At 50.0% G+C, this 20,873-nt stretch overlaps 1 protein-coding gene across 23 annotated transcripts in view; it reads left to right on the top strand.

The window, feature by feature from the left end:
• The window catches only part of RBFOX1 (RNA binding fox-1 homolog 1), a 1,765,566-nt gene that overhangs the window by 1,718,149 nt on the left and 26,544 nt on the right, over nt 1-20,873 (top strand). For all 23 annotated transcript variants that reach the window (XM_060172406.1, XM_060172410.1, XM_060172405.1 and 20 more), the window contains one exon: nt 3,804-3,868. In XM_060172406.1, coding sequence (XP_060028389.1) covers nt 3,804-3,868 — 65 coding nt within the window. The remainder of the gene's footprint in view (nt 1-3,803; nt 3,869-20,873) is intronic.

Genomic DNA, 20,873 nt, shown 5'->3' with positions numbered 1-20,873 from the left:
CCACACAGAGTAGATGTCTCCGGTGCCGAACGTTTTGCCCCATCACCAGGGAATCCACAGAGAGGCCTGGCTGGGTTGTGAACATCTTGCCCTGATAGATGTAGCTGAGGTTAGTGAGTGACATGCCACAGAAAGAATCAGGGACTTTTCACTGAATCATTTGTCTGCAGTAAAGATTTTAGTGCCGTAGCCGGATTTAACTGCAGTGGTAAAATGAAAATAAAATATGCCTCCTCACCCTCTCCGTCATTAAGAGACAGCATAGCTAATGTAACTGTCACTGGAGGCATTGCCAACTCTGGTGAATTTATTTCACACCTAGCCTGATTGTTTTCACACCTATTTCTCGCTGCTCAAACTTCCAAAGAAACACATTGAAAAAAGAAAAAAAAAAAAAAAAAAGGAACCAACACATCCGCTAGGGGCTCAAACCAGGAGCTTGAACCAGTATCCTTGGGCGGGTTCTTGCACTTAACCAGGTGCACCCCCACCTGCCCCTGCTCATTTAAAGTCAGCATTCCCCAAGTCTGCTTGGCCATGGCCTTCTTCTCCCCAGCTAAGCAGAGTTTTCAAGGAGCTGCCTTCAAGGCCCTTCTCTGGCAGCTCTCGCCACCCCCCCCCCACCCCGCCCGCTCCCACCATGGAGCACCTGGAATCAACTCAGAAATTGAAGGTTCCAGATCCATGAGGTGGGGAATGTCTTCACACATTCATGAGGTGGGGAGGGACTCTGTAAGGTCCCATTTCTGCTATGCCACATGGGAAGGCAGCCTGCTTTAGGAGCAAGAACATGGGACCAGCAAGGGCCTTCCCTTTGTTTCAGTGCTGGGAGAGACCCCAGTTGTAAAGGGCAGAGGGGAACTGCTGTTTCCACGGAAGGGAACAGCAAAGAGAGGCAAGCAAGTCCTTTTCCGTCTTTCCAGACATTTCCACGGAACCTTGCAGAAGCCGCTAGCTATGCTCAGCCGGCTGCAAAATATGAAGCTATAAAATTGATTAGAATCACCTGTTCAGAAAGCAAATTAAAGCAATTTGTATTTTTTTGATCAGCAGGCGCACACATGTACACTGTGTTAATGCACAACTCTGCCGTGTCCGTACTATGATTTCATAAAGAGAGAACAGCAGAGAGAGAGGACGCCTTACACAGATCAAGGGATCAAACCACCACTCTGTTTTTGTCCCCCTTTTTTTTTGTCCCTTAATCATGACGTGTTTCTGGGCTCTCTTAGATAGCTACTGTCCAAAAAAGACCCTCCCAAGCTCCATGTGGCTGTTTGCACATAAGTGCCAGTGAGCTTAAACTAAATGAAGGAGGATGTCAGCTCACTCCATCAGCTACGCCCAGGTGAACATCAGGCTCTGAGGATCAGGGGCCACTGAGCTGGAGAGCTCAGATAACAGCATCCTCACTGGGGCACCGAGGGCCGTGTGCAAGGGCTGGGTTTGAGCTCCGGCTCCCCACCTGCAGCGAGGACACCTCACAAGTGGAGAAGCAGGTCTGCAGGTGTCTCCTTTCTCCCTCTCTATCTTGCCCTTTTCTGTCAATTTCTTTGTCTTTTCCAGTAAAATGGAGGTGTGTAAAAATGGCCTCCAGGAGCAGTAGATTTGTAGTGCAGGCACCGAGCCCCAGCAATAACTTTGGAGGCGAGAGAAAGAAAGAAAGAAAGAAAGAAAGAAAGAAAGAAAGAAAGAAAGAAAGAAAGATTTGCTGGAATGAATATCAGTCACCAAAATCATGATGATTTAGATGATATCCCATGCAAATATCTTTACAATAACTCCCTCCTCCTGTAATTTTAATTCAGGGAGAGGGTTCTCTCTCTCTCCCTCTCCCTCTCTCCCTCCCTCTCCTCTCTCTCCATGCACACACATATTCTCATTCTCTCTACACACACACACACACACACACACACACACACACACACACACACACACACATATACATATTCTCCTCTCTCTTTATCTCTCCACACACACACACACACATTCTCATTCTCCCTCTCTCTCTCTCCCTCCCTCCCTCTTCCCTCTCTTTTCCTCCCCCCCCCCCTTTTCCTTCCATCAGAGTTTTCAATTGGTTGCTCCTGGTGTCTTTTTGCAATCAGTTCCTCAATTCTAGCCCCTCCCTGCCTCATTAAGTCTGAGGACTGTGCACACACACACCTGTGCCCTCTTGGAAGGATCCAGAAATCCCAGGCAGAGACAGGCAGAAGACGAGAAGGGCCCTGGAGTCCAGTGACCGGCTTCCCTCTCGGCCTGTCATTCATTCTCCACCCAGAGCTCCAAGCTGCTGTGACAGCCTCTCTTGGCCTCACAACAACGAAGGAGGCCCCCTCTTTCCCCATGAGAGAACTTGGAGCCCAGAACACCAGGTGGTGTCTTGTGCAGGCCTCTTTTTCTTTTTAAACTTCCATGTTTTGGGTGTTTCTTTTAATTTTTATTTATTTATTTACTCCCCCGAGGCAAACTTCCTATCTCTACACACCGGCTCCAAATTCTTGGTGATTGATTATCTGTCAGGGTGATTTGGATGTGTCTTCTCCAATGATAAAAAAGAAAAAAGAAAAAAAATGAGATACATTCTGGAAGGATAAACCTGATCTTTTATTTTCACTTTGCTTTGTGGGTGTTCACAGATTAATTTGGGGAGCTGACTGGCTAGAAGAGACCAACTGTGAAGCTTCCCCGTTGATGTGCAATTTGACCCACTTTCGTTTTGTCTTTCCTTCTGTCAGAGTTCAGCTAGGTGTGTGCTCCTGGCCTGGCCGTGCTGTTAGAGCTGCCAGCCCAGTGCTGCTGCAGGGCCTCTCACACTGTGTGTGGAGTGGAGACACCCCCGGCAGTGAGGACTGTGACCTCCCAGGACGAGGGGCTGTGCAGCCGGCCACAGCCTGCCCGTGCCCCCCGCCCCACGTTCCCAGGGGAGACCAGATCCTGTGCGTTACCTGTGCCGAGAGCCTCGGACAGCACTTGATGGGGCAGCGTGGCCTGTTATTTTTACCGTTTGATCGTCCATCGCTGCTCCGCTGAACACAGCCCCTTCCAAACGTGCCCATGTGCTTGTCCTCTGCTTAATTGAACAATTGCAATTACCGCTGCAAACAAGGAAGAGCTGTCTTATTGTTTTTTTTCCTCCTTCAGAATTTTTCTTTTCTCCCTTAGTGATTGTAAAAGACTTCACCCTATTTTTCCATACCAAACCCCCTGTGTGAGCCAGTGTGCTATATGTTCTCAATAAACGGGGGGAAGGGGGGAGGCTGCAATGTGAACACCCACCCAACTTTCTTTAAAAAAATTAAAATCCCACAACATTAGGGAAGGGAAAGACGCCTCCTTGAATCACCTTTATTTGCCTTCCCTCACGTGCAGGGGCCACCAGAAAGTATTCAAAGGCAGGGTTTGCCGGTCTCCCAGATAAGAAAAACAACAAAGCTTTGAGTTGTGTGGAGGTAGGAACAGAATAAGAGTGGATAACTACTTAATAACTAATGCATCAGCGGCACTGCAGAATCTTCAAAGTGGAGACCAGTGGAGGGAGGACCCATGCTGGGGACAGTCTCAATAATGCTGAGTGACAGGCCTTTCCAGGGTGCTGGGCCCTTTCTGCTTGGGTTTTCTGTGGAGCCTGATAACATCTAACTTCCAGCTGGAGGTGGGGGCGGCCTCCCTGGCTGCAGGTGTTTTCTCTCTGCTTTAGCCTCCAGTGGACTGGGGGAAGCCGCCGGTCTTGGTCTCTGGGGAGCTGGGCCCTGCGGGAGACGCACCCCAGCGTCTGAGTCCCTGTTTCTCTTGCGTTTCAGGGTGGTTATGCCGCTTACCGCTACGCCCAGCCCACCCCTGCCACCGCCGCCGCCTACAGTGACAGGTAAGCAAGCCTCCTCCTGGAAGCCTCATGATGACAAACTAGGTGCTGGGACTTCAGCCCTGTGCGGCCTGGTGCCAGTGCATGCCCGCCGGGGAATGCTGTACCCCCTGACCCCCTCCCCCCCAAAAAAGATGACAGGGAGGAAGCCAGGGCCACAGAGACAGAGAGACACCCAGCCTGGCCCATCCTGGAGCCTCCCTCTGGGCTGAGTCACAGAGAAAGGAGCTTAGGGCCACTGCCCCCCTGACTCTCAGGAAGGAGAACCACCCTGCCCTGATACCACCCCCCCTTGTCACACCCGCTCATGCCTAGAGACACCACCCACATTGAGTTTGAGATCCCAGAGAGAGGAACTGGAGGAGCTTGGGCCTCCCTCTTGGGGTGACTGACGCCCAGGTGTCCTGGCTGTGACTTGCAGGGGGGAAGGGACCGGAGTGGGACTCTGTGGGGTGTGGAGGAGGCCGGAGGAGCTCTGGGGCTCCGTCTCCCAGGCCCCCTCTGTGACTGTGAGGAGCTTCCTGAAATGGTGGCCCTGGCTGTGTTCACACCGGTGCCTGGGACACCCCTGAAAAGCGTGTTTCCCTGCTGAATGCAACACGTCAGCTCTGTTCTGGGCAGACAGAGAAGAGATGTGAATGTTGGGGGGGTGGGGGCTGCGGGCTGCATGCACCAGTGTCACCAGGGTGCTTCTGGGGGTGGGGGCAAGATGATGACGCCCTTGGTCTAAAACTGCCCGTTCATGAGTCAGCCGGCCAGTCCGGATTTGCATGTGTGTGTGGCTGAGGCATGCTGGGCCCACAGGTGAATAGCCAGGCCTCGGACTCCGGGGGGGGGGGGGGGGGGGGAGTTGGGGGGCTAGGAGACTGGGGGGAGGGGTGTCGCGTCTGCAGCCACAGCCTGGCTGACTGTGACCCGGCCTGTCCTGCCTCCTCTCCCCACTGTTTGCTGTGGTCTGCTTTCTCTGCAACTCCATCCCATCTCTCACGAGACGTGTCCTCAGCTTCTCCTAGCCGCAGGGCTGTTGGGCAGGGCAGGGGGGTGGGGGCGGTCGGCCAGTCAGGAACCCTAAAACACTGCCTTAGGAGAACCTCACCCTTTTGCAATTCCCCAACTCAGCTCAGAAGCCCTGTCTGCAGGTTGGGAGCCTGTTTGCCTCAGAGCCTTTTAGAGGCTCTCCAGGCCAGAGGGACTCCCCACACTGCTTCCAACAGCGGCCAGCATGTGTGCCCACTATCCCACTCACCCCTCGGGGGCCCAGATGCACGCAAGCTGTGTTGTCTGTAAGACGCACTCCCCGGCCCACTCTGACACTAGACTGAGGGAACCAACCGTGAGGGTCCATAAAGCTAATCAAGCAATGATGCCTGCTGCGGAAGGTCGTTCCACAGATGTTAAAAGACTTAATGCGATTCTCCAAGTATTGACTGTACCTTGGTTCATGGACAACACTTGATTATTTTTATGAAGCCCTCTCTCCATGCTCAATTCTCCACTTGGTATATAATTATAACCCTAGTAATCCTGAGCCTGCTGTATAATTATGAGAATCTTCAACAAACTCCTCTGGATTTTTAGCTCGCTTCTCTGGATAAGTGTATACACTTCTCAAGTTGAGAAGAGGTTAATTACAAAGATAGAATTTAAACTGTTTTTTTTTCCAGTAAGATGAATCTAGACATCTGGAATAAATAAACAATGCTTAGGAGTATTTGGAGAGTTACTTGGCTGTTTCCACTTGCATCCGTCAAAAAAAAAAAATTAAGTTAGGAATGGGCTGCATTTGAGCCCCACATATTCAAATAGACATATGAGGTTGGTTATTTTAATAGTATTAAAATTTCTCATTCGAACATGTCCTTCTGGGGAAAAGAAAACTGCTCGTCTAAGATTGGTAACTCTACAGCTCCTTCATTAGCATGAGACTTTGAGTTGAAGAAGAAACCAAATGAATATATTCCAGTCCATGTAATTGGCCTCTTGCTGTTCATTAGAGAGATTTGCACATCAGGTCTTCTTGGTTGCTGTGGAAATTGATTACTAGGTCTGTTCTGCTTTATTACAAGCCAGACACTTGCCACGGACAGAATTACTGCAAGGAGGTAGATGCAGTAATAGGTCAATGACCAGAAAGCAATCTTTAAAAAATTTTTAAAAGTCATTTCTGGTGTGATTTATGCAGGCATTTAAGAAGTAATAGTATTCCTTTCACTTTCCTCTCCTCTCCTCCTCTCCTCTCCTCTCCCCTCCCCTCCTCTCTCCTCTCCCCTCCCCTCCTCTCTCCTCTCCCCTCCCCTCCTCTCTCCTCTCCCCTCCCCTCCTCTCTCCTCTTCCTTTCCCTCCTCTCTCCTCTCCTCTCCCCTCCCCTCCCCTCCTCTCTCCTCTCGCCTCCCCTTCCCTCTCCTCTCCCCTCCCCTCCCCTCCTCTCTCCTCTCGCCTCCCCTTCCCTCTCCTCTCCCCTCCCCTCCCCTCCTCTCTCCTCTCGCCTCCCCTTCCCTCTCCTCTCCTCTCCCCTCCCCTCCTCTCTCCCCTCCCCTCCCCTCCTCTCTCCTCTCCCCTCCCCTTCCCTCTCCTCCCCTCCTCTCTCCTCTCCCCTCCCCTCCTCTCTCCTCTTCCTTTCCCTCCTCTCTCCTCTCCTCTCCCCTCCCCTCCCCTCCTCTCTCCTCTCCCCTCCCCTCCTCTCTCCTCCCCTCCTCTCTCCTCTCCCCTCCCCTCCTCTCTCCTCTCCCCTCCCCTCCTCTCTCCTCTTCCTTTCCCTCCTCTCTCCTCTCCTCTCCCCTCCCCTCCCCTCCTCTATCCTCTCCCCTCCCCTCCTCTCTCCTCTCCCCTCCCCTCCTCTCTCCTCTCCCCTCCCCTCCTCTCTCCTCTCCCCTCCCCTCCTCTCTCCTCTTCCTTTCCCTCCTCTCTCCTCTCCTCTCCCCTCCCCTCCCCTCCTCTCTCCTCTCTCCTCTCCCCTCCCCTCCTGTCTCCTCTCCCCTCCCTTCCTCTCTCCTCTCCTCTCTCCTCCCCTCTTTTCTCCTCTCCCTTCCCCTCCTCTCTCCTCTCCCCTCCTCTCTCCCCTCCCCTCCCTTCCCCTCTCCTCTCCCCTCCCCTCCCCTCCTCTCTCCTCTCCCCTCCCTTTCCCTCTCCTCTCCTCTCCCCTCCCCTCCTCTCTCCCCTCCCCTCTCCTCCCCTCTCCTCTCCTCTAACAACTAAAGAGAAGGAAGCCTGTTTTATAAAAGGTACATATTTGTGGTGAAACAGGCCATGATCCCAAGAGCTTTTAAACCTCGATTAAAGATGCCAAGTGTCTGGATTTTATCTCAGGGTAGTGCCTGCACAGTAATTAACCATAGCACCATCACAGGGTAACAGGAGCAGCCTCCATCCGCAGCAGACAGGGAGGGCAGCCAAGGAAAGGGCCTTCTTAGCCCAGAGCAGTTAGGATCAAGACTGCATCTGGGCTCTGCTCCCCTTGGGCTCCAGCAAGGGAGAAACCCCTGCAGTCCTGCACAGGGGCTCTTGAAAGACAAAGGAGAGGGAGGGGTGGCCCGTCCTGTCCCCAGCTGGTAGGCTCTTGCCTTGACCTCAGCAGAAACACAGCCTGGTGCAAATCAAGATTGGATTCAGGGCCCTTTGAAAACCCGTGAGTCAGCGGCAGTAACCTCAGGCCTTCCAAGACCAGCTTGCCCCTCTCCGTCCCACTTAAACTCTTAAATGACCGCATGCCGCTGGCCCGGGAGCTCCCCGATGCCCCACCTTCAGAATGAGGACCACCTGGTGTGGGCAGTGCCCCCCCCCCAAAAGAGACAAAGACCAGTCAGGCTAGGGGATGCAGATGTGCTGTTGGCAAACTGATGGACACAGGCGCCATCTTCCCTTGGCCTTAGGGAGTGCCGGGTAGGCACTGGACCTCAGCCCAGTTTTCTTCCCAACCTCACCTTGGCGTGTGGGCAGCCAGCCGGCCCACCGCACGGAGGACGCGTGGTTCCCTGAGCTTGAAGCGATCACAGCATGGCCGCGGGGGCTGACGGGCATCTGGTCATTGCATGCTGTCGGTGTCACTGGCGTGTCTGTGGTTTGCTCTGGATTCCAAGGGGTCCATCTTCACGTTAGCTGGAGGAATGGCTTGCTTGAACAGAGCCTGGCGGGGGCGGGGGGCAGGCTTCTCTTTAGTGACTGGCTCTTGGTTTCTCCGCGTACCCTGACTTGTCCCTTGTGGCATTTTGTGAGCAGCCGATGTGGAGTTGGGGTGGGGACTGGGCAGAGTGGGGGAGGTGAGGGGAAGGTTCTCTGTTTGAAAACTCAAATCACAGATATTTGGGGCATGTGTATGCCCTGTCCAGAGCTTCGCTGGACTGCGGTCACACCAGAAAGACAGACATATGGCATGCTTATCCTGCTTGTGAAACATCCTGGCATCTCCTGACAGCCGGTGCATGGGAGTCCCTGCCATGTAGTCACCAAGGGACTGGGTGTAGTCACCAAGGCTGGGACCCCGCCCCGGGGGTGGCACTGACAGGGCCATTGCTTCTTTCATGGGGAACACGCAGCTCCTCTAGACATCCCTGACAGCAAAGCCACCGAGGGTCCTCCCTCCTACCCCAGGCCACACAGGCCTCCCCAGGCTCCTCAGCAGGGACGACACCTCTGTTTCCAGCCCTTCTCGCTCCTTTGGGTCAGACCTGAGAGTTTCACTGGCGACACACCGGTAGACTGACACTGTGGCATTGCTCCTTTTTTGTTTTTGAGTGTGACAGAATGGCGGAATATTGGTAGAAATCCGACTCAAGCCACATGCTCAGAGAGCATACTCTGCAGGTGAGATAGATGCATCAAAACACATACGCACAGACGTGTGCTTTCTGTACCTGTTTCTGCACATGTGTGAGTGTGTATTGATATAGCACACACACAGACACACACACAGACACACAGACACACAAAGACACAGACACAGACACACAGACACACACACACAGACACACACAGACACAGACACACACACAGACACACACACACAGACACAGACACACACAGACACAGACACACACACAGACACACACAGACACACACAGACACACACACACAGGCACACACTGACAGACACACACACACACAGACACACACACAGACACACACACAGACACAGGCACACACACACAGAGACACAGACACACAGAGACACACAGACACACACACACTGACAGACACACACACACACGCACAGACACACCCCTGGAGCTAAGTCTCAGCTCAGAGAGGCTAGGCTGTGTCACATGTAGGTGGTTATTAGTCACGCACTAGGATATCTTTGAAATTTCTCCACGAAAGATAGTATTCCAGAGAGAAACAGGTTAGTAGTTATTTCCTAAAAATTCAACAAGGATATGTAGGCATGTCTTGGGGATTCTGGGGACATTTATTTTCCTTTTATTTAAAACTATGAAGGCCTTAGAGCAGGATGGGCAGGTAGATGGAATGGCAGAGGCATAGCTGATTACCACGTATAATTACATCGATAAATAGAAATGAATGGGAGGAGGGGGAAGAAGGGGAGGGGGGAGGGAGGACTAGAAAAAGATCATTTCATAGCATTTCTTCATATGGACAGGAAAGAGAATGAAGTGCTCCTGGAGGGTCTTAGTTACAAGCACACTAGGAAGGGAAAGGAGATTAAGTTGTTTTGCACTAGTTCAGCCCCTTCTACTTCAGGATGGTTCACTTCCTTGACTGGGATTCAATGATGGAGAAATTCTGTTGTTAGCATAAGGATAATAATTGTATTTCACAGTGGCCTACCTCCTACCTTTTTTAGAGTCCTTATCAAATCTACCATTGAAGGGTCTTTTTTTTTTTTAGAGGAAGTTTAATTTAAAAAACTGTAATTGTGCTTTGGAGTCTGAAGGGTTTTACTCATCCCAGCTGTGGGACAGAACCAGAAGAAAGCCTCTGCCCTAGACGATGTGATTTTTTTGTAACTATTGAAGAGTCAATGAGTTTCAGTCCAGCTGTTCTCACACGGCTACAGTTTCTCATCTCCCCATGACAGATGTGAGAACACAGTCTCCCTCCCAGCCTGGGTTCCTTGACACCCTCAGGCACCAGGCTAGGCAGCACAGAGCACACCAAGGAACAAGGCCTCACGGTTCGTCATTCCAATTTTGTTTACTCTTTCGAAGAACCAACATGTAGCTTTGTTGATTTTTTTTTTTTTTTTTGGTATGGTTCTCTTTATTTTCAATGTTCTTTTTATTTCTGCCCTAACTTTAGTTATTTCAGTCCTTCTGGTTGATTTATGGTTCCTTTGTTCCTCTTCTTCTAAGTCACTAAGGTATACAGTCAGGTTATTTACTTGAGTTTCTCCTCCTCCTCCTCCTCCTCCTCCTCCTCCTCCTCCTCCTCCTCCTCCTCCTCCTCCTCCTTCTCCTCCTCCTCCTCCTCCTTCTTCTCCTTCTTCTCCTTCTTCTCCTCCTCCTCCTCCTTCTTAATGTGTACTTTGTGGCTATGAACATCCCTCTCAGAACTGCCTTAGCTATGTCCCAAATATTTTGATAGCTTGTGTCTGTGTTTTCATTGGATTCTTGAAACATTTTAATTTCTTCCTTAATTTCCTCCTTGGCTCAGTAGTTATTAAGTGGTATACTGTTGTTTCCAGATTTGGGGACTTTAATATTTTATTTGTTGTTAAGTGTTAATGTAATTCCACTGTGGTCTGAGAAGATCCTTGGGATGCTTTTGATGCTCTTGGATTTGTTGGCACTGTCTTTGTGGCCTAACATATGGTCTGTCCTTGAGAATGACCCATATAGACTTGAATAGAATGTGTATTCCAGTTTGTTGGGGTGAATGACTGTGAAAATGTCCAATAGTTCTAGTTTATCTATTTTTTTCATTTAATTCCCTCATTTCTTTATCCTCTGCCTAGAGGATCTGTCAAGTTGGGAGGGTGGGGTGTTGAAGTCCCCTACTATGACTGTGTTGCTGTTAACATGTTGCTGTAGCTCTCTGAGTGGGTGTTTGATGTATTTAGACAGCCCCTTGTTGGGTCCATAGATGTTAATAATTGTTAAGTCCTCTTGGCTGACTGATCCTCTGAACACTAAATTATGTCCATTTCTATCTTTCATTATTGTAGTTATTTTAAAGTCTATTGTGTCAGATATGAGAATATCTGACCTTTTTTGTGGCCCATTAGCTTGGATGATAGTTTTCCATCCTTTCACTTTGAGTCTGTGTTGCTTGTCCTGTTGAGTTAGGTGGCATTCCTGCCACATATGTGAAGCTGATCTGTAAAGAATGAAGTCTTAGTGGCATTAAAAAACAGAAGGAAGCCACTGCACCTCCTCTTTGAGGTGAAGGCAAGGCCCCATCTCTAGATTCTGTTACCTGAGAGCTCAGGGCTCTGGTGGCAGCTTCCTGGAGAAGTCTGGTCCATGGGACGGCATCTGCTGGCCCCTTTCCTGGGGGAACGCTCAGACTGTGCCAGTGTGTCCTTCTCAAAATGGTCCAAGGACAACTTGTCTTTGAAATGACAATAGCAAGTGGTAGTTCAATTTATGTTTCTTTTTCCTTTTAACCCAGTTTTGTTCTTGATTGGCAAGATAGTAGTCGGCAAAGCTGGTCTTGACATGCTGTGGTCTCTGTGTTGACACTCCATTCACTTTGGAGAGACGCAGAAGGACCTGAGTTAGGACCCTGGAGACCTTAGTGATGCTACAGCGAGGACAGTTCCCAGAGAAGGGAGGTCTGGTTCCCAGAGGGGGCAGCACTGCATTCAGACTGAGGCGAGGTCCCCGGAGGGCGGGAGAAGGGTTTTGTGGACTGGGATTCTCAGATATGGAGTCCACACCGGAGCAGGAACGGTGGTAGAAGCTGCTCTGTGGTTCCTTGTCTGAGGTGGTGGCTTGTAGAAGCTAGCCTCCATCTCAGAGTTCTTCTCTCTGCTCTTTTCCTGATAAATTCTACTGGGCTCCACAATTTTTATTAGAGATTTTATTTATTTATTTATTTATTTATTTATGAGATAGATAGGAGGAGAGAGAGAAAGAACCAGACATCACTCTGGTACATGTGCTGCTGGGAATTGAACTCAAGACCTCATGCTTGAGAATCCAATGCTTTATCCACTGTGCCACCTCCTGGACCACTGGGCTCCACAGTTTTCAAAAGTAATGTCCTGTCAACTTGTCATAGAATGCAGCAGGAGTGAATACTTAGGCCTTATTCCCATTCAGTACTTTGAATCCAGGTGCAGCTCATTTTATTAGACCAGCTTAAAAGCATATATATAGTGATATATGTGTGAATATAGATTATACTCCATTTATATTCCTTTAAAATATTTATTACTGGGAGTCAGGCGGTAGTGCAGTGGGTTAAGCACAAGTGGCTCCAAGCGCAGGGACTGGCATAAGGATCCCGGTTCGAGCCCCCGGCTCCCCACCTGCAGGGGAGTCGCTTCACAGGTGGTGAGGCAGGTCTGCGGGTGTCTGTCTTTCTCTCTCCCTCTCTGTCTTCCCCTCCTCTCTCCATTTGTCTCTATCCTATCCAACAACAACAATAATAATAACTACAACCATAAAACAAGGCCAACAAAAGAGAATAAATATTAAAAAGAAAGAAACATGAGAAGAGCTGACTTGGCCACCTGCTTTATGAGCAAAGGATCTTGGGCCTTCCCAGAAGGAGAGAGGTTGCCAGGGAGAGAACACTGAGCCTCTTGCCGTGGTAATGGGGTGTCTGGCGTGAATCCCGGGCACTCTGGTAGGGTCCTTGCTGTGGAACAGTTGCTAGTCTGTAGTTGGGTCTCAAGACACAACTTCACACCAGCCCGTGGCGACTGAGGTTGTCCTGACCATCATGCAGACAAAGGCAGCCCTGGACCAGGTGTGCAAGTTGCCGGCCCTGCCCTTAGTCTCTAGGCCCCGTGACATCGTGGTCGCAGGAGCCTGCCTGTTGTGGGCGTACAGCCCCCACCCCCACCCCCGACAGAGCGGCCCAGAGGTGTTGAGAGGGTATCTATGACCTGAAGTAGCAGCTAGGGTAGTCCAGGAAAGAGCGCTGACTGGCTAACAGGAATGAATGACTTTGACCATAGGTTATTGAAGTCACACCTGGTCGTTAAGGCTCTGGGTATTGAATCTCTTTTCTTTGGTGGGTTCTGAGGTCCTTCAAGAAGTGTAAGAGAAAATAATAACCACATCTACTCAGCTCAGTGCAGTGTAGACAGACAGGGGCTTTTAAGATATGACAGGGAAGGGACCTGTGTTCTCCAAATTGCAATCCCCCAGCCCTGCAGAAAATGCTTTGCAAAGTACCGATCTCCTGGGCTGCAATCCCCAGTCCTTCTGAAGCCACTGTCTTCACGGCTGTATTTATGTATTCGCGTGTGTTTCTTTGTTGAAAACCTTTTAATAGAGGAGTAAGTACCGCACGAGCCCTCTCCTTAATCAGTTTCCAGGAGTTTGAATTTGATGTGTCAGGTTTTTTTTTTCTCCTTCTATTTGTATTTTTATTTCCACCAGGGTTATCCTTGAGGCTCAGTGCCTGTACAGCAAACCCACTGCTCCTGGTATTCATTTTCCCTTCCTTCCTTCCTTCCTTCCTTCCTTCCTTCCTTCCTTCCTTCCTTCCTTCCTTCCTTCCTTTTCCTCTTAATTTGCTAGGACAGAGAGAAATTGAGAGGAAATGGGGAGAGAGACAGTAAAAGGCACCTTCAGTATCCGCCTCACCACTTCTGAAGCTTTTCCTCCTGCAGGTGGGGAGCAGGAGCTCGAACCCAAGTCCTTGAACAGTGTGATGTGTGCATTTAACCAGATGTGCCACCACCTGGCCTAGTGTCAGGTTTTCTTCTTTTTCTTTTTAGACACTTTTCAAATATTTATTTATTTATTCCCTTTTGTTGCCCTTGTTGTTTTTTATTGTTGTTGTGGTTGCTGGATTGGGCAGAGAGAAATGGAGAGAGGAGTGGAAGACAGAGGGGGAGAGAAAGACAGACACCTGCAGACCTGCTTCACTGCCTGTGAAGGGACTCCCATGCAGGTAGGGAGCCGGGGCTCGAACCGGGATCCTTACGCCGGTCCTTGCGCTTTGTGCCACCTGCTTAATGCTTAACCCGCTGCCCTACCACCCAACCTCCTGTCAGGTTTTCTTAAAAGAGATCAGAGCCACCCTAGGTTCGCTTTTCTGTAGGCTTCTGTTTCGGAAGGTGGTTTCTGGCAGGGTCTCGGGTTTTATGCGGAACACTGGTACTGCCTGGGCCGGAGAGAGAGAGGCAGTTAGGAGGGCCGAGTAGGTGGACTCCGGCCCCACCGGGATGTTCCCTGTGATCCTGGAGCAGGAGAGAGGGGAGGAGGCACTGGCAGACTGGCAAAGACTCAGGGGAGCCCAAGGCTGGGCTTCCAGTCCGGTGTCTGTTCTTACAGGGATTGGTCTGTCCCCACCTCCCTAGGCCACTGCTCCCAAGTGAGGGGCAAAGATGACACCTGCAGCTTCAGGTGGTCACAGCTAAAACACTCGGTGACTAGAAAGGGAGTGGGACTTGATGCTCTCCAGACCATCAGCCATGGATGTGTTTTCCTCAGGGACCAAGTGGTTCTTATCAGGCATCCAAACAGCAAAGAAGATAGAGATGGATGGGAGTCCAGCGGTAGTGCAGCGGGTTAAGCGCAGGTGGCACAAAGCACAAGGAAAGGCGTAAGGATCCCGGTTCGAGCCACCTGCAGGGGAGTCACTTCACAGGCGGTGAAGCAGGTCTGCAGGTGTCTGTCTTTCCCTCTCCCTCTCTGTCTTCCCCTCCTCTCTCCATTTCTCTCTGTCCTGTCTAACAATGATGACGTCAATGACCACAACAATAATAACTACAACAGCAATAAAAAAAAACAAGGGCAACAAAAAGGAAAATAAATAAATATAAAAAAAGAAAATAGAGATGGTTCTAGTTCCTGCCCACCTGCTCTGTAGGTTGGCACTGATGCCAGCTAACAACAGGTGAGGCACTTCTTAGCACGTGGTGGCAGAGGGAATATCTGACTTGGTAGTCGCGGCAATATGATTTTTTTTTTAACTTGAATTTCTGGATAGAAAACGCAGCACTGAAAAGCAGCGTGGCTCCTCTGGCGCACAGAGTGTTCTGAGCCGCTCTAAAGTGCTAAGTGGCCCCCACACGGCACCACACGGGGATGAAGCGTATTTAGGATTTTGTGTCGAGAACTAATTGCCTTTGCCTTGGGTCCATAATCTGTAATGGCTTCCTAACGATGGTTAGGCACTCTTGAATGGATATGTAATTGAAATGGTCAGGGATGAGACAGAGAGAGAGATAGGGAGAGAAAGAGAGAGAGGCTATAATAACCAACACTGTTGATCAGCAAGAAGTTGAGACCCAGCAGACCATGTCTGTCATGGTCACTGAGCGGACACATTCACCAGTGACAAGAGGAGACATAGGAAGCTCCTTGCTCCGAGTGCACTCTTTCCAGGCTGCAGGCCATGGGCTTGATAGGCCAGAGGAAAAGCAAGCCAGCCCTCCCCTTACGGTATCCCCTGACGGTGTACCATCAGGACTCCTCAGCTGTGAAGGACAGGGGTGAGGCAGGCAGCAGCTTTGCAGAATGCCGTCCTCCAACTCCTGACGGGAACACTCTGGCGGTGCATGGTTGGGTGGCTTCTGTGTCAGGCAAAGAGCTGAGCTCACAGAGCACCGTCTTCCCTCCCACCCAGGATTAAGGGAAGGCTCCCGTGATCCAGTCTTGCAGCTCGGATCATTGCGGAATGTGTCCAAAATCAAGCCCACTCCTCTCTTTCTGTGTGTGTGTGTGTGTGTGTGTGTGTGTGTGTGTGTGTGTGTGTGTGTGTGTGTGTGTGTGTGTGTGTGTTGGGAGGGAGGTGTTGATTCACTTCGCTGTATATTAGGATCTCTACCTTTGAGGACAAAAATGTTCTAGTATTTCAAGTGATCAAATCCATCGAGAGAGACAGTTACCCGGTAGCAGCCATACTTCATGTGCAGGGAGGGCCCTGGGTTTGAACCTGGGCACCAGCTGGGAGCACCGTGGCTGGCACTGGCGGCAGCCCCATTGATAGTGGAGTGGGGACTGTGGTTCCCCTCTCTCCCTGTCATCTAACTAGCTATAATTTTTAATTTTTTATTTTACTTTAACGACAAGAGAAACAGAGCCCAGAGCCCTGCTCGGCTCTGGCTGATGGTGGTGCTGGGGATTGAACCTGGGGCCTCAGAGTCTCAGTCAGGGGAGTCTCCTGCAGAACCGCTGTGCTGTCTCCCCAGTCCAGAGCTGACATTTCTAAAAGTCAGCCCCAGGGCTGGTAGAATCTCAGGTGTGAGGTCCTATTGCCACTAGGAAAATCAAATCAGAAGCCTTATCCAAGCAAACTGGCCGCACCCTGTGAAGAGAAGTTGGAATTGGTGATGGAGAAGCTATTCCTCTTCCCACAGGGTCTTTCCATGGTCCTGGCCTGCGGACTGTCGCCCGACAGAAATAAGTGACTTCTTGTGATTTTTCTCTCTGGTGAGAGTCACCTTGATGGATTCCTCTGGAATCCAACTGGCCTCGGAACTGCGGTGCATTTCCCAAACACGCCAGTGGGGCCTGGTCAGGATTCGGGGATGGGGGAGCTTGGCAGGTGAGTGCCTGAGGGTGTCTCTGTGAGGAGGTAGCACTAGTGGCCCTGCTGTTACTTCTGGGCTCCTGCTGCTGCCTTCCGGAATGTGCCTCCCCCGCACAGTGTGGATGCTGAAGCAGAGGGTACCGAGTTCAGTCACTCTGTCCCTCGTAATTCTCCTGAGCCTTCAGGGTATCATGCTTTGGCCCAAGAATACAGAAATGCACCACACATCTGACAACAGAAGAGAGAGCCGCTGGCTTTGCAGCTCTGGGCTTCCTTTCAATAGAAAACTCGAGGGGCCGGGTGGTGGTGCGCCTGGTTGAGCACTCATATTATAGTGCAAGGACCCAGGTTCGAGCCCCCTGTCCCCACCTGCGGGGGGGAAACTTTGCAAGTGGTGAAGCAGGGCTGCAGGTCTCTCTCTCTCTCTCTCTCTCTCTCTCTCTCTCTCTCTCTCCCCCTTTCTCCTTCTCCCTTTCTAATACTCCCTTCCCTTTTGACTTCTGGCTGTCTCTACCCAATAAATAAACTTCAAAAGATGTTTTTTAAAAATTTAAATTAAAAAGAAAGAAAGCTGTCAAATGTAAAACACTAATCCCCCAATAAATAATTTTTTTAAAAAAGCTGTAAGGGCCTGACAGTGGTGCACTGGGTAGCATTCACACGTTATAGTTCACAAGGTCCTGGGTTCAAGTCCCCAGTCCCCACCTGCTGGGAGGAATCTTCATAAGCAAAGAAGGAGTGCTTCAGGTCTCTCTCTTCCCATTTCTCTCTCCCTCTCCTGTTTTTGCCTATTCCAAGGAATACATGGATAAAATATGAATAAGCACTACAGGGCTGCAGAGTGAGTGGAGAGTGAGCATACAAGACGTGCAGGTACTAAGTCCTGAGTTCGATCCCAGAAATTGCCATCAGCCAGACCCATGCAATGCTCTGATGAGACATAAAGAAATAAAAAGAGAGGGCTTTGGGCGGTAGTACAGCAGGTTAAGAACACACACGTGGCGCGAAGTGCAAGGACCATCCTAAGGATCGCGGTTCGAGCCCCCCGGCTCCCCACCTGCAGGGGAGTCGCTTCACAGGTGATGAAGCAAGTCTGCAGGTGTCTGTCTTTCTCTCCCCCTCTCTGTCTTCCCCTCTTCTCTCAATGTCTCTCTGTCCTGTCCAACAATGACAGCAATAACAAGGGCAACAAAAGGGAAGAAATGGCCTCCAGGATCAGTGGATTCATAGTGCAGTCACCGAGCCCCAGCAGTAACCCTGGAGGCAAAAAAAAAAAAAAAAGGAAAATAAAAGAAATGAAAGAAGACTGATTGTTGGTTGCTCTTCATCCCTGTCTCCTTTCATGGCCCAGTGGAAGATTTTAGGTGATGGGAGATGAGACTTGTGTTCACTTGTGGGCAGGGAGGCTGAGTCCAGCAAACAGGACAGGGAGTGTGGGTGGGCATGCTTTCAGGACTGGAGGCAGCATAGAGATACAAAAAGGACTTCTGTGCCTGAGGCTCAGAGGTCCAGGGTTTGATCCCAACTATACCAAAGCCCCGCAGAGCTCTAGTTAAAAAACAGTGTCCTGGGGTCCAGGCAGTGGCACACCTGGTCAAGCACATGTCTAGTATGCAGTGTGTAAGGACCCAGGTTTGACCCGCTGGTCCCCAACTGCAGGGAGAAAGCTTTGCGAGTGGTGAAGCAGGGCTGTAGGTGTCTGTCTGTCTGTCTCCTTCTCTATCAGTCCCTTCCCTCTCAACTTCTGGCTGTCTCTAGCCAATAAATAATGATAATTTACCAAATTAAAAAGCAAACAAAAATACAGTGTCTTGGACTTTCACAGCAAGTTTTCCCAGAAGGAGAGTCTCCTGGCTTCAGCATTTTTGTTTTGTCTGTTTTGATTTTTTCCTCCTATTGAGTCTACCCCCAAACTAAAAGCTTAAAAATAAGGCAACAGAGAAAGAAGGGGTCAGAACCATTCCCAGCACACCCACAGACACACAGTCAGAACCCACATGCAGAAGACCCCCAAGTGGTCTGCAGAGGATTGAGGACAAGCAGATAAAGTCGGTCAATAAACCCCCCCCAGGAAGCAAGAGAACCCGTGTGTGTCACAGGAAGGTTTGTGAGCACCTGCTCTCTGCCCTCCTTCCTCAGTAAGAAAGGAAAGCAGAGCTGTGATAGCTGAGTCCCCCAGGGCCTGCACTCTGACTGCCTCTGGGGGCTGAGGACCCACTGTCACTCACTCATTACTGCCAAGATCCACAGGCCGTGAAAGTGATTTCATGTCAGTCTCGGCTCATGATTGCATAACAGACTCAGCCAAAGCCCCCACCCCTGCCCTGATTCCTGGTCTTCTCATCAGGCCAGTGGGGAGGGCAAGACACAGCAGCATCAGAGAGGGAGAGGTGAGGGTGGGCATCTCAAACCCAGTGCACAAGGTTGACACCAACTCAGGTGTCGAGACACAGACACTTGGCATAGCACCTTCTGAAAGCTTTGAAAACACACAGGAGGGAGAGCAAACAGTTACAGCCCTGGAGAAGGGTGACTCATTCCCTCCAGCAGCCCACAGCTTCCCACTAGGGTCCAGAAGCTGAGCCGGGGGGGCGGTGCTGAAGCAGAAACACCTGCTCTCATGGTCTCCAGCCTTTGCCAGGCCAGCCCGGCTTTGCTGCTCAAGGGACCTCTCAGTTCAGGCTGGGGCTGCCAGTTTCCTCCTCCTCCTCTTCCTCCTCTTCCTCCTCTTCCTCCTCTTCCTCCTCCTCCTCCTCCTCCTCCTCAAACTATTGCAGGCTAGTTCATTGAACAATTACTTTATCCTTCTCTGTTCCATCTTTAAATTGGGCTCCATCTTTAAATTGAGACGGGAGGGGTATATGGTCATTGGATTGCTGAGAAACTGAGTGAAAGGAACCTTCAGTAGCATCCTGCACTCAAGGTCACTCAGCATATTTCTTAACTGTAGCAGTAGTAGTAATAGCAGTAATAGTAGTAGTGGTAGTAGTAATAACAGTAGCAGTGGAGGTAGTAATGGTAGCAGTGGTAGTGGTAGCAGTAGTATCAATAATGGTAACAGTGGTAGCAGTAATGGTAGCAGTGATAGTAGTAATGGTAGCAGTGATAGTAGTAATGGTAGCAGTGATAGTAGTAATGGTAGCAGTGATAGTAGTAATGGTAGCAGTGATAGTAGTAATGGTAGCAGTGATAGCAGTAATGGTAGCAGTGATAGTAGTAATGGTAGCAGTGATAGTAGTAATGGTAGCAGTGATAGTAGTAATGGTAGCAGTGGTAGTAGTAATGGTAGCAGTGGTAGCAGTAATGGTAGCAGTGGTAGTAGTAATGGTAGCAGTGATAGCAGTAATGGTAGCAGTGGTAGCAGTAATGGTAGCAATGATAGTAGTAATGGTAGCAGTGATAGTAGTAATGGTAGCAGTGATAGCAGTAATGGTAGCAGTGGTAGCAGTAATGGTAGCAGTGGTAGCAGTAATGGTAGCAGTGGTAGCAGTAATGGTAGTGGTAGCAGTAATGGTAGCAGTGATAGCAGTAATGGTAGCAGTGGTAGTAGTAATGGTAGCAGTGGTAGTAGTAATGGTAGCAGTGGTAGTAGTAATGGTAGCAGTGGTAGCAGTACTGGTAGCAGTGGTAGCAGTACTGGTAGCAGTGGTAGCAGTACTGGTAGCAGTGGTAGCAGTACTGGTAGCAGTGGTAGCAGTAATGGTAGCAGTGGTAGCAGTAATGGTAGCAGTGGTACTAGTAATGGTAGCAGTGGTACTAGTAATGGTAGCAGTGGTAGTAGTAATGGTAGCAGTGGTAGTAGTAATGGTAACAGTGATACTAGTAATGGTAGCAGTGATAGCAGTAATGGTAGCAGTGGTAGTAGTAATGGTAACAGTGGTACTAGTAATGGTAGCAGTGGTAGTAGTAATGGTAACAGTGGTACTAGTAATGGTAGCAGTGGTAGCAGTAATGGTAGCAGTGGTAGTAGTAATGGTAGCAGTGGTAGCAGTACTGGTAGCAGTGGTAGTAGTAATGGTAACAGTGGTAGCAGTACTGGTAGCAGTGGTAGCAGTAATGGTAGCAGTGGTAGCAGTAATGGTAGCAGTGGTAGTAGTAATGGTAGCAGTGGTAGCAGTAATGGTAGCAGTGGTAGCAGTAATGGTAGCAGTGGTAGTAGTAATGGTAGCAGTGGTAGTAGTAATGGTAACAGTGGTACTAGTAATGGTAGCAGTGGTAGCAGTAATGGTAGCAGTGGTAGTAGTAATGGTAGCAGTGGTAGCAGTAATGGTAACAGTGGTAGCAGTACTGGTAGCAGTGGTAGTAGTAATGGTAGCAGTGGTAGCAGTAATGGTAGCAGTGGTAGCAGTAATGGTAGCAGTGGTACTAGTAATGGTAGCAGTGGTAGTAGTAATGGTAG

Source organism: Erinaceus europaeus, chromosome 15, assembly GCF_950295315.1.
Source record: "Erinaceus europaeus chromosome 15, mEriEur2.1, whole genome shotgun sequence".
Classification (NCBI taxonomy): Eukaryota; Metazoa; Chordata; class Mammalia; order Eulipotyphla; family Erinaceidae; genus Erinaceus; species Erinaceus europaeus.
Note: the sequence above shows the minus strand (reverse complement) of the source record. Positions and strands in the feature narration are given on the sequence as shown.